A 14,028-nucleotide genomic window follows, 5' to 3' on the forward strand; every position below is an offset into this window, starting at 1 on the left:
TCTACTTTATAACATTGACAGATGAAGTACAAATTAACCTTTTTTTATTTAACAAAATAATACTGTAATTCAGGAATTTTGACTTTTTATTTTAATTAACTGAGCATCACAAAGCCTGCAATAATGAAAATCCATAATGCTCCTGGTCTAGTTGTCTTCTCTCATATTATCCATAGTATAGAATTTGCGTTTTGAGGACTGTTATGGTTTAGATTTCACTGTCCATTTAACACAAAGCAGCTTTATTTCAAATAGGTCTTATTCCTGTCAAACACGTCAGTATCGCAAGCTTGTGAATGTGTGCCAGTTACATGACTGTTCTTGAGTCTAGACTAATACATAATTACAGTATGCTCTATCAGTGTTTTAATATCACAATGTTGTCCCTGAAGATCTTTTTCCATATCATGGATCATGATTATTATAATCTACAGCTATGAACCATTTTTAGCACTCACCTTACACATCTTAGCACTTCAGATACATTTCAAATACATACGTTTTGATGACAGATAAACTCCTTAGTAAGTAATGAAGTCCTCCATTTGGTTTCCCCCCAGATAATTAATTTTTTATAATCTAGTCATGTTCTGATTTGTTTGCATGCACACTTTTAATATTGGCACAAAAATGCAGTTTGTTTTCAGTGTGGCTGTTTTTAAGTGTTTCTTACAAGAAATAAAATACACGTTATTGTAGGAAAAATTCTTACAATGTAGTATTAAAAAATGTGCATTGCTATTGAAGGTGTCTCAAATTAATATTATTTTGCATTTTAAGACACTTCAGTATTTATAACAAATTACATTGCACTTAAACGTTTTTCAAATAGAAATGCAGTTAAGTTACAACGTTAAGTCTCAGTCAATCACAGTACTCCTTCAGAAACAAGGTTTTCATTTTTCTTTTAATCAAAAAAGAGGTATTCCTAGTACTTTAGGGGATCTAATGACAAAAGAGAACCTGAGCAGATTTGCCTTTCTTTACCTGCCTTGTGCTTTGCTTTGTGCTTCCTCGGTATCAAATTTTTTTTGTAAATTTAATTCTGAAATTAAGTGCTATTAATGCAAATGCAAGGTCCTTAATGTACTAATGTGAAAATAGTGTTATTATATGTGTGTGCGTGCATATTTTTCCCTTTGAAATAAAAAATAATAATCTTTTGGGTAATTGGGATTTCAGACTTTTTTGTACCCTTTTAAAAGTGATTTAATTGAAGCAAATGACTTTAAATAATAACCTGTGTCTATACATAACCTACTGCCATACCCTACTATAATATGGTGTTCATTAAAATCTAATGCAGTTTTCTTAAACTGCTGGAATGCTTTTTTTATAAGGATGTGACCTTAATGGGTTTTTCAGGATTTGTGGTTTGCAGTGTTATTTTGATTAGTTCTATATTTAAGGAGCTATTTTCAATGTCATGGATCAGTGTCAGTGTCAACATCTTGAGCCACCTATTTATCATCATTTCTTTGAGAGTTTGTGGTTGAACAGTGAGCTAAAATACTACAGGAAAACAAGCTGATGGCCAGGAAAATGGGAGCAATGCTAAAACTAGTGGGAGCCAATGTGTCCGGCATCGTTTCGAATCCTTCTGCCTATATGTTTAATACTGCAAATAAGAGAATAATCACTGAAATGAATCACGGACAGGTTCTCTTCTGTGTAGGGTAATGCCCTGGTCTTTTGTTACTAATTCATGTAAATATATCCATTTTAGCTTGTAAAAATCTCAAGTGAAAATGGTTGCAAATACTGTACTAGCCATCAGGAAATAAATAAGCCGAATTCTTAAACCGTGCTAATGCTGAGCCCATATCAGATGTCTATTTGCCCTCTATGTTCATTTCTTTTTAGGTTCAATGTAGACATACAAATGTACTGAAAAAGTCTCCATTCGTGTTATTTTAGTAGTAATTGTTTATTATAAAGTATTTATTAATATTTTGAATTCTCTTTTACTTTTATATGGTCAATTCTAGTTAGTTTTATACATTTCTAATTTTATATGTAAGTTTTGTTTAGTTTAAAAAAAAAAATTTTTCTTGTAATTTATTTTTTATTTTGGTTTTTATTTTAGCAATTTTAGTACTTAAAATGTATTTCAGTTGCCATGGCAACCTTTTTTTAGCTTTATTTTAATTGCTGAAAATGGTTTTATTAAGTCTGGTTTTAGCTAACAGTAAGAACTCTGGTCTTCATTATCTGTTTAACAGATTAGTTACTAAGTCGCTTAAAAACTCACACCTTTGAAATAAATCCTGTCCATTTGTATCTGTTTTACATTTGTTTTAAGCAGATAATTTCTGACCAATAGATGATACTGTACACAAGTTCATATACAGTACTTTTTATGATTACTTAAGGTAATTCAGGATGCATGTTGTGTGTTAACACTAATTTCTTAACAAAAAAGTTGTTAATAAACACAGTGTCGATACATATTTTTTATCTATAGTTTATAGCTGTAATGAACTACCAGTAGGATTTGATACAAAATACAAAACTGAATACAATCTAGCACAAGCCTTTCTGTTGTTTTAGAGTTTCAGATATGCTTCTTATGCTGCATTCCACAGCCTCACTCTAGTGTAGAGTGCTGCCTCTGTGTTTGTTCAGGCTGGCTGCCAAACCCCAGCTCCAGACCCCTTCTCTCCCTCCACTCTTCTCCTATGTCATCCCCGCTGGGACGCTCTAGTTAAACTGTAAACCACTGCCGGCTCACCAGCCCAGCAGTACCGCTGATAATCCTCTGCAGGAATTATTTCCGGGTCGTAAAGCCACCTTTTTCTATCTGGAGTTCCTTGTTTATGCCCAGCCTCTACATTCTTGTTTTCCCCCATGAGCTACTCCTCTTTGAGGAAGAAACCATTTCCCCCTTCTTGTATTTATCCCTTTATATATACAGTAGGCATGGTGCCATTTTATTCATTTGTTTTCAGGTTTATTATCTTCATTTCTTTTTAATAAAATAGTATGTGGTAAAGGAAATGGGTGTGAATTATTGCTCTGCAAACAACAGCTCAGTGTGTCAGAATGGGCGTTTCTCCTGATATATCATATCTTTCGCTGTTCTGCTTTGTCAGAATTGCTGTGGCAGAGTTGTTGGTGACCTTTTTTGTGTGTGTGTGTTTTTTTTTTTTTTGTTGTTGTTTTTTTTGTTATGTAATGTTATTAGCACATTAAATTACTTTTTGATTTGATGCAGGGCATAATGACATGCTTATTGAATTTAGAGTTTCTAGATGCATGAAGGGTGTTTTGAGTGGTTTCTGGTGCATTTGCAATTTCAAGTACAAGTGATAGGGTGGTCTTGGTAGTTGCTGAGTGTTCTAGATGGTTGTTAGGTGTTTACGAAGTAATTACTATTTGCTTATTTTTTTATTAGTAGTAGTATTTCAATTACAATATATATATATTTTTTTTATTTAATAAGCTCCTAAACATTTTATTTGTTTTTATATATATATATATTTTTATAGAAATAAAATATTTAATAAACTCCTAAACTAAAAATAAATAAAAAGTATTTACTTTTATATTATTATTATTATTACTATGGTCTTAACAGTATTAACTCTTGTTCTCCCCTTCTTTTTTCATCCCATAGACTCGGCCACTGACATCCCACAGCTCTCTCCCTTCAACACCAAGGGTCCTCTGTGTCTGTCGCCCTCTTTCCAGATGTCCACTCTCAGTCTTCCCGGCCAGGCACCTTCACCCCTGCAGAGCCCCTTCTTGAATGAGGTGGGCACTGCCAGACTTGAGGAAGACGAAGAGGGCAGGAGGAAGGTACACTGATCGCATGCCAACCTGCCTGAGCCTTAATAAGAGTTGAAAACATCCTTGGATTTGATTGGAATAAGTAAAAAAAAAAGTTAAAATGAGAGGAAAACAACCCGCCCACATTGATACTTTAAATATGTAATAGTATCTTAAAATATTTCAGAGTTAACTGAAGTTAGGTTGAAATGAGTTCTAGGTTCTACCTTACATTCTAGGTTCTGTGTTTGAAGTAAATTTTTATGTTAGTTTCTATGTTAACTACTGGTTTAATTTCTAGGCTCTGAGTTCTGTGTTAAAAATGTTCAAGGTTCTAGACCAGTGGTTCTCAACCCGCGGGCCGCATGCGGCCCGTCACGAATTCAAATGCGGCCCACCATGCTGAACACAATTAAAAAAAATAATTTTCAGTTTTACAATTCATTTTAGTTTTTACATTAATTTAAAAATGTACTAAAGAAATATAAGCTATAGCCTAATGTTTTTATGTAAAATTATTTTGTTTTTCATATATTATTTTCAGACATGAGCAGACCTACTCACATAATGTTCCATACAAGCGCGCACTTTGGCAGAATTCAATTCAAATAGTCATCAACATCCATTAGTTCGGTAAAATTGAGCATCAGAATGGACAAATTTGTTTTTAAGGGAGTAAAAAGAAATGTGGAAATCCCAGCAAATGAACACATACAAACAAGAATAGTCACAGTATCAGCAGTGAAGGAGAGTGCTGGATTTTCGGTTTGCGCCGTAACTCACTTGAAGAAGTTCAGGCAAATAGAAACACCCATACTACGCAGCAATCATCCTTAATTGCAGAAATGTGGCAAAACATCTCTGGAGAGAACCTCATATTATTAAATTCGAAAGTGCTTTCCATATTTGGATCAACATAGGCTACATTTGTGAACGCACATTTTCTGCAATGTCGCGCGTCAAGTCATGCTCCCGTGCGCGTCTTACAGACTGCAACTTACAATCGCAACTTCATTGTGCTGTTACTCCTTTCGAGCCGAATTTCACAAAATTGGTCAGCTCCCGACAGCATCAGGTGTTTTATTTATGGGGAGTAGAATTATTAATTTATTTCAGTGAATGTAATCGATTAAATATCATAATATTTAGGCTATAATATTATAAATCAGGTTGGTTTGTATTGGTGACGTAATATGTAAATGATATGCGTGCGACCCGCGAGACTTGCACTTGGACCATAGTGTGGCCCGTTGGAAAAAAAGGTTGAGAACCACTGTTCTAGACTAACCTACTACGTTCAAAGATATGTTCATTTAGTTAAATTGTAGGTTTTGTGTTTGAGGTTGTACAGTGTGTTCTTGCCTAACTTCTACATGAATTTCTATGTTAACCTTTATGTATGAAGCTCTACATTAATTTAATAGATAAACTGTTTTCTACATTAACTTCTAAGTTCTAAACTGTGCATTTTTATGTTCATTTCTGGGTTTTATGTAGGTTCTAAGTACTATAGCTTAATTTCAAAGATAAGTTCTTGGTTCTAGGTCTACATTTAACTTTGAAGTGCTAAGCTTTTAAATTAAATTCAACTTTCTGAGTTTAAGGTCAAATTGTATATTAGTTTTTTTAACTTATGAATTCTAGGTTCCAGGTCTACATCAACTTATATATTCTAAGTTATATATTAATTTCAAAGTTAAGTTCTTGGTTCTGTTTTCTGCATTAACTTTTTATGTTCTATATTCTACATTCATTTCATAGAACATAAATTAGTTAAATGAACGTGCCAAATAAAATAGTGTTTAGAGGGTTTAATGCAGCCTATCTAAGAATGGTTTTAAGTATGCTTTTATTTTCAGAGATATCCCACCGACAAAGCCTACTTCATTGCTAAGGAGATTCTGACAACAGAGCGGACTTACCTGAAGGATCTGGAGGTCATCACAGTGGTGAGCAGAGCTGTCTGTGCTCATGACTCATGAGTATAACAAGTTTAGTGTGTGAGGCTTGTCTGTACAATGTATCCTGGGTGTTGTGACAATTCGCTGTGTGTATGTTTCTATTGACGTGTTTAATGCGTATGTTAGATGATCTTCTGTATTTGAACTTTGTCTAATCACATTGATGTGTGTGTGTGTGTGTGTGTGTGTTTCTGTGTGTGTGTCCATGCCCTCAGTGGTTCCGGAGTGCAGTGATTAAAGAAAACGCAATGCCTGAGGGTCTCATGACCCTCTTGTTCTCCAACATCGACCCCATCTATGAGTTCCACAGAGGTTTTCTCAAAGAGATTGACCAAAGGCTGGCTCTCTGGTACTAGTTCTTATTTATCAAAATGCAGCTTGTTGACATATATGACAATGTTAAACAATTTTTAATTTAACCCTATAAAGCCTACTGTCTTATAACTATGAGCTCCATATTTACTGTGTCATACTATATGAACCATGAAAACCTGATGTCTCAAATATGATACTTAGAAACAACAACAACAAAAAACTAAGCAAACTCTTTTTTTTTTTTGTGTTTGGTCTAAAGGTTCATGACAGGAATGCTATTTTGTCTCAGCCACTAATAATTTTCACATGTTCACAGGGAGGGGCGCTCTAACGCTCACGTAAAAGGAGATTACCAACGAATTGGAGATGTTATGCTGCGCAACATGTGTGCTCTGAAGGTGAGGTTATGGTTCAGTTCTACAAACAAGAACAACTTTGATTTTAATTAGATCATCCATAATTTATGTGATGGGGTTGTTGCCTTTAAATTCTCAGGAGTTCATAGGCTATTTGCAGAAGCATGATGAGGTGTTAACAGAGCTTGAGAAAGCCACAAAGCGTGTGAAGAAGTTGGAGACTGTGTATAAAGAGTTTGAGCTGCAGAAGGTGTGCTACCTGCCTCTCAACACCTTCCTGCTGAAACCCATTCAGAGACTCATGCACTACAAACTCATCCTGGAGCGGCTGTGTAAGCATTACGCCCCCCAGCACAGAGACTTCGATGACTGCGAAGGTGATTCTGTTACCAGCTAAACCTCTGAAGAACAAACGCTTTTTCTTTAAGATCTGAGCTTGATAATGAACTTACACATTCTGTTTTTGCAGAGGCTCTGAAAGAGGTTGCAGAGATTGCTGCTCAGCTGCAGAGCAGTCTGATCCGACTGGAGAACTTTCAGAAGCTGACAGAACTTCAGAGAGATCTGATTGGCATTGAGAACCTTACGGCTCCGGGAAGAGTGAGTTGTTACCTTGTGCATTCATTTTTGTTTTGGTTAGTTAAAGCAGTGGATGAACTGGTGTACAGAGCATGGTCATGGTCACCATAGTATAATTGGGATTCCTAGATTTACACTTTTTAAATGGCAGAAATCTTTAAGATAAAAGATAAATATATGAGCTAGACAATCATATTTCAACTCAGAATAGACAATATATCGAGAAAGGTATTTAAAAGAGGGTTATAATACCCAAAATAACTAGACCGTTCTTCACCGGAAATGATATTTCACCTCAATACAAACTCTCGTTGTCTCATTTCTCATTCGATTTGTGGTACACTGCTGGCAGGATGATGGTATGTAGTGCTTAGAGCTTGAAAGCAATACAATTGACGTCATTGATTCAGCCTTACATATGAACATCTTACAAAATGAAGAGTTCCAGAGAAACAAGGAAATTGGAATTGTAGTTTGCAGCGTTATAATTAATTAAAGTCATTAAGTGTTGTGGGACAAAAAAGTTAAAGTACAATTGATAGTCTGCCGCCCAGTTGATTTTTTTTTCTCCTTCCCCAGGAATTTATCAGGGAAGGTTGTCTCTACAAGCTCACCAAGAAGGGTCTGCAGCAGAGGATGTTTTTTCTTGTAAGACTGAACTTTTATTCTGTTTTAGCCATTTTGATTTTAACTTCAGTCTGGGTTGACTAAAACCTTTTTCTATCAAAGTTTTCAGACATGCTGCTGTACACAAGCAAAGGGGTGACTGCAACCAATCAGTTCAAAGTGCATGGACAGCTTCCCCTGCATGGGATGATTGTGAGTATTCCCAGGAATTATTTTTGGAATGGAATAACAACAAACTGCATACTAAATAAAATACTCTGTGTACTGCTGTGGCATATGAAACAGTACTACAGTTGCTACGTGATGCACATTTCAAACAGTAGTATGCTGAACATTGTCATTGTGATTTGTAAAACCTTTGGAAAAAAAAGTCAAAAATGCTACTCCAAAAATCAAACAGGTTAGGACAAAGCCCGAATAGACTCGATAGGGAGCCCTCTGTCGCTTTACATCTGTCACATATTGGAGAAATAGTCTTGTATATTTTATTTAGTCTAACTTTGGAATAATACAATCTATTCAGCCTATGTCTAGCATTTATTGAACAAAATTGGATCCTACCAAGACATTCATTTCATGTTTCATCAGACAGGTCTACACCAAAATCATTGCCCCGAGATTCTTTTAAGTGGCTTGAGTTCATAGGTATCAGAAAAGCATGAACAAATCATGCAGTCGGGATTTGACATCACATGATTTATGTTCAATTCAGTGAATGACTTTCAGTTAGGGCTATGATTCGATGCCAAAAGGAATTAATTCTTTGATTCTGTGGTTCTGGGAATCAAAAGTCAGCTCCAAATATGAATCAGCTTAACTGAAGAGCAGGACATATCTTGCCATAAACTGACAAATACTATCGTTGTGCCTGAAAACACATACGGAGTTTGATGAAGAGCTTGTGTGTGTGTCCACTACTTCAAATCTGATTAATCCCTGTGATTCTTTTGGTGATTCTTTCTTTGTTTCGTTATTACACCAGTAGATGATGAACACTTTTTTTTTTTTTTTTTTTTAAGTTTTTTTTTTTTTTATCATTTGTTGAGTTTTTGAATCATTCACTCAACAGATTTGTTCAGAAGTTGTTCTCGACATAATATACATGTTTTAAAAAGCTAAACGCTCACAATTGCTTGACCGATCAAAGTGGGAGTTTTTCCCCTCTTTTTTCCCCTGCAAAAGAAGTACACACACTTCAGCTTATTTTGGATCTTTAGCAATCTCTCACACAAACCAGCTTGCCTGAAAAGGCCTTTTGATGAATGACTCTGTCCAAACAGTTTGCACAAGTGCCAGGCTGAGAGGATTTGCCCATCTTTAAACATGAGAAGAGGGCTCTCTCAGTAGCATGCTGTTTTTAAGTGAAGTTAGAATTAATGTGGCTTGTTGGGGTACCCTCAGATGAAAGTACACAGGCAGGCAGTGATAAATGACGTTTATACTGGCATTTTTCTCTAAACGTCTGCACTGTCTCACATCTTAGCTTTGTTTTCATAAGGCAGTGATCTTTCAGGCCATATTTGTAGTATCTGCCGTTAACTAAAATTTGAATGTGCACACTGTCCTGGCCCACAATTCATACAAGACGCATGTTCAAAGTTAGAGCTATTTAGTAAGAAGGGCTGGCGTGCAGAGGAGGATATTTTGGGTTATGGGTTATTTTCAACCTTATATCATGCTGTCTATTAACACAGACAGGCAGTGCTGAAAAGTCACAGAATGAAAATGCATTTTAAAATATATAATAATAGAAAAGTTATTTTAAAGTGTAATAATTTCAGAATATTGGTGTATTTACTGTGTGTTTGTGATCAAATAAATGCAGCCTAGATGAGCTAGGTGACGTCTTTGAAAAACATTTAAAAATCTTCCCAAACCCTGAACTTTTGAACAGTAGAATATATTACCAAATGAGAAATTTGTTTACAGTACATACTGTTACAATGGACTTGTCTGTGCTTCGCTCCTGCCCGCAGCTCATTGTGCTGGACGCGCCGGTGAGTATGAGGAAAATCCCAATATCCCACACTCCCAAACAGCACCTCGAAAGTCTACCCACAACATCTGCATTCCCCTTACGGCTCCTTCTGCTATCCCTCCCCAGAACTGATAGAAATGAGGATTGCTAGTAGTCAGGATGTTAACAGGCAGATTATTGACACTTTGGGATGGGATCAGTCACATAAAGAATGCTAGTCATACAGATCCCTTAAGTTTAATTGGCAGGCCTCTCTCTGGACTGTGCTTAAATGTTTTGCAGGTGGAGGAGAGTGAGAATGAGTGGTCTGTTCCTCACTGTTTCACCATATATTCTGCTCAGAGGACCATTGTGGTGGCAGCTAGGTGAGTGCATATGAGAGAAATTACTTTCACACTGCGTTTAAATAGGACTGGGAATCATGATTCATTTTTGGTTTGATTTGGTTAAAATATTGGGTTTTGAGTGTTTAATTATTTCATTCCAATTATTATTATTATTTTTTATTTTTGCGGTGTTGAGAAATAAAGAACAATTTTGTATATGTTCTACACTTAGCAGCCTGCTGAAATGATGAGATCAAATTTTAACAGTAATGCATTTTAAAATGAAATGAAATTATATTATACACTTTTATTATATATTGTCATTAGGTTTTTTTTGTGTGCTTTTATTGAATGGATCAAACATGACAGTAAAGACATTAATATTGTTACAAAAATGTATATTTAATATAAATCAGTCATCAAAAAATCTTTGAAAAAAGTAGCACGTTTCGAAAATAATAATAGCACAACTGATAATAGCAAGAAATGTTACTTGATCACCAAATTAGCATATTAGAATGATTTCTGAAAGATCATGTGACACTGAAGACTAGAGTAATGATACTGAAAATTCAGCTTTGCCATCACAAGAAGAAATTACATTAAAATTAAATTGAATGTATAAAAATATATAAAAATAGATTTTTTTAATGGTGATATTTCACAATATTATTGTTGTTACTGTATTTTTCATCAAATAAACCTGGGTGAGCATAAAAGACTTCTTTCAAAAACAAAAATGTTCAAAGAAACATTTCCTTTAGGGATAGTTCATCTTAAAATAACAATTATTACTCACATTAAAGTTGTTCCAAAACTGTATGATTTTTATTCCTTCTGCTGAACACAAAAGATATTTTGAAGAATGTATGTAACCAAACAGCTGCTGATCCTCATTGACTTTGGAAGTCAGTAGGTACTATTAACTGTTACCCACAATCTTCAAATATCTTCTATCTTCAACAGAAGAAAGAAACAAGGACTTGAGGGGGAATAAATTATGACAGAATTTAAATTTTTGGGTGAACGTTCCCTTTAACTTTTGTCTTTGCTGCTTATCATCTTTTAGTAAGAGACTCTTTCTCCTCCATAGCTCCAAAGTAGAGATGAACAAATGGATTGAAGATCTGAACATGGCTATTGACATGTCAAAGAAATGTCAGGAGAAATCAGATCTTGTGTTGGACCCAAGCCTGTGTGATCGTTCCAACAGTAAGTATCTCAAGCCTGTTTACAGCGTATTCCTCCACTGTCCACACATGTGCAGGTCCTGATGTGTTTTTGTCCCTTAGCCTCTTTATCACTGATCCTAAAGTAGATGTAAACCCCATCCCTTCCGATTGCTCCTCCTCTCTCTCCCCTCTCCCCCTTTCCTCCTCTCCCTCCGCACAATCATAAGGATCATCAGATGAAGTGTCTCTGGAGCAGGAGTCAGAGGATGACATGAACTCTTCCCGCTGCTCTCTGGACAAGCAGAGCCACCACAGGGCCAACACCACCATGCATGTGTGCTGGCACCGCAACACCAGCGTCTCTATGTCTGACCACAGCCTAGCCGTGGAGGTAGCATTTACACACTTGCACACAGACACATACAGTACAATCATTTACAGTCTCCATGGAGCCTGAATGTGAAGATCTTGACTACAGCTGCAGTGTACAAATGAAGAAACTTGACTCTAGAATGTGTTTGCAAAGAAATGTGTGGGTGATATTTCACCCCAGCATTAAAAGAAACTAATATTTTGGATTAAAAAAAAAAGAAGATTTCTTTCTTTCTTTCTTTCTTTCTTTCTTAAATTCAGTACTTACAGTACATGTATTATTATTATTACCCTGAATTGTCAGAACTGTAAAGACAAAATATCATAGTTTGAAATCATATTTATTAATTATTGAATTTATTTATTTATTTATTTATTTGCTAATTCAGTGTAACAAATATTGTACAATATATTTAGACACTTTGTTTAAATAATCATAAATAGTTTAAATAGTTAATTTATCTTTTAAGTTTATCATCAACTTAATTTATTTCTATCAGAAATGTTTAGTACTTATTATTATTATTATTATTATTATTATTATTATTTTCATGTCAGCTATAATCTTTTTTTACTCTGAATTGTCAGTACTGTAATGCAAAAAATCGCATGCTCTCCAAACCAATTTTTTATTAATACATTTTTGGTTAATTCAGTAAAACAGTTATACTACAATATATTTAAATACTTCAATTAAAAAAGTCATAAATTGTATATATAGTTATAATAATTAATTAAAAAAAAAAAAAAAATATATATATATATATTTATATATATATATATATATATATATATATATATATATATATATATATATAATATATATTATATATATATAAATTCAGTTTAAATAATAATTTAAATGTTTAAATACCAGTTTGAAAATGAGAACTGACCCCAGTTTTGAGCTTTGACTGCAACCACACACACACATCTCTTAAGCTGACTGTTTGAGGTCTGGACTGCAACCGAAAATTATGAACAAAGACTCTTGAATCTTTTTCTGTTGATTTTCTGCTTCTGACATCCAGTAGCTTCTCCACCCTCCCACTTCCATGTTTTTATGTCTGTAACATTTTTTCCTCTTTATTTGTCCATTAGTAACTGACTTTTGGAATGAAATTGAATGAATTCGTTAACATTTTCATGGATGCTTAATTTCTTCTCACATTTCTTTTCTACAGTCTTTTTTTCGTCACTTAGGGATTGAAAGCTAACTTTCTAACACACTTTGTGTCTTCTGTTCTTCTTCCCTTTTTCTCCTTGTTGCCCTTTTTATCTTCATCACTTTCTCTGCACCACATTATCTGTCCTCCTTCCTGTTTCCATCTTTTCCTGTGCCTGTGCTCTGTTTGCCTGCCTGCTCTCAGTATTCAGTTCTCCCGCCGTGTCTCCAGAGCTCCCCCCTCGGTACCTGCTTGGTCAGGGCCAGAGACCCAACACCATCACTCATGTGTGCTGGTACCGAAACCAGAACCTTTCTCTCAGTGACTATCTGCGCATGAACCAGGTACCAATGAGGTCAAAACCCTCCAAAAACAGTCATCCTAGAGATTTGAAGACCTTCACTTGAATATGAAAACTTCATTGAACATTCAAATACAGTGATCCTCGATTATCTAAATCCATCCTTGTTTTATTAATTTATTAAAAAATTACATAAAAAAATATGCCTCTTCTATGATGAGCCAAGTTTTTATTTTTTTCTAAATTGAAGTTCTGTTTATTTAGTTAGTTAGTGGTTTATGTAGGGCTATGTTATATGTAATGTCATTAGCCGGGTTTCCATCAAAAGTTGCGAATTTAACTTATGTGTAAAATTGGAATATCGCACAAAACATTTGCGAACAAGTACTGTTTCCATCCAACGAGTCAAAGAGAACAAAATCATCACTTCCTGATAAACTGGCACTATACATCACTAAGAAATGTAGGAGAAGCTACTAAATATAGTAATTTTAATGTATAATAAATTACTTGCACCTCAGAATGAGCAGACGAAACACAAAGAATGCAGTTATTGCTTTCGGAGGTGGATGCTGCTGTTTGGGAACGCAGTCGTTTAACAGTTCAGGGGTGCGTTTCCCAAAACCATAGTTGCTAACCTGTTAGCAACCTAGTTGGTTGGCAATGGGAAATTGCATTGCAACCAACAAAGTTGCTAACTTAGTTAGCAACTTTGTTGGTTGCAATGCAATTTCCCATAATTGCAATTTCCCATAATTAAAGTTGCTAACTTAGTTAGCAACTATGGTTTTGGGAAACGCACCCCTGGAAAGCAATTATACAGAAATACTTTGATGACAGACTTTGCTCAGGCATTTCCGAATGACCATAACAACATTTCAGATGCTGTGGTACAAGATTGGTCCGCTGGTTAGTCAGGATTTACTGTCCCAAAGCGCAAATTCATATTACTTTTTTTGAGGCACTTGGAAGAATTTATTCGCAAAATGCATTTCCATCTCCCATTATTCGCATTAACCCTTTTTCGCACAAGTCAAAAACCACCTCAAGCGAGCGTAAAAACTTTTTTGCGAATTAAGGCATTTTTATTCGAAATTCTGCGTTTCC

General features: G+C 35.1%; 1 protein-coding gene across 4 annotated transcripts in view; it reads left to right on the forward strand.

The window, feature by feature from the left end:
- Window positions 1–14,028, forward strand: part of LOC109113685 (FERM, ARHGEF and pleckstrin domain-containing protein 2-like) — a 57,048-nt gene that overhangs the window by 37,663 nt on the left and 5,357 nt on the right. The window contains exons 14-25 of one of the 4 annotated variants that reach the window (XM_042758221.1): window positions 3,617–3,798; window positions 5,628–5,717; window positions 5,945–6,078; window positions 6,361–6,442; window positions 6,540–6,777; window positions 6,870–7,000; window positions 7,559–7,627; window positions 7,709–7,798; window positions 9,583–9,603; window positions 9,867–9,949; window positions 11,004–11,122; window positions 11,310–11,473. In XM_042758221.1, the coding sequence (XP_042614155.1) occupies window positions 3,617–3,798; window positions 5,628–5,717; window positions 5,945–6,078; window positions 6,361–6,442; window positions 6,540–6,777; window positions 6,870–7,000; window positions 7,559–7,627; window positions 7,709–7,798; window positions 9,583–9,603; window positions 9,867–9,949; window positions 11,004–11,122; window positions 11,310–11,473 (1,403 nt within the window). Of the gene's footprint in view, window positions 1–3,616; window positions 3,799–5,627; window positions 5,718–5,944; window positions 6,079–6,360; window positions 6,443–6,539; window positions 6,778–6,869; window positions 7,001–7,558; window positions 7,628–7,708; window positions 7,799–9,582; window positions 9,604–9,866; window positions 9,950–11,003; window positions 11,123–11,309; window positions 11,474–12,824; window positions 12,965–14,028 lie in introns of all 4 variants that reach the window. The other 3 variants (XM_042758223.1, XM_042758224.1, XM_042758222.1) reach the window with 3 other exon arrangements.

This window comes from Cyprinus carpio, chromosome A6 (assembly GCF_018340385.1).
Source record: "Cyprinus carpio isolate SPL01 chromosome A6, ASM1834038v1, whole genome shotgun sequence".
Classification (NCBI taxonomy): domain Eukaryota; kingdom Metazoa; phylum Chordata; class Actinopteri; order Cypriniformes; family Cyprinidae; genus Cyprinus; species Cyprinus carpio.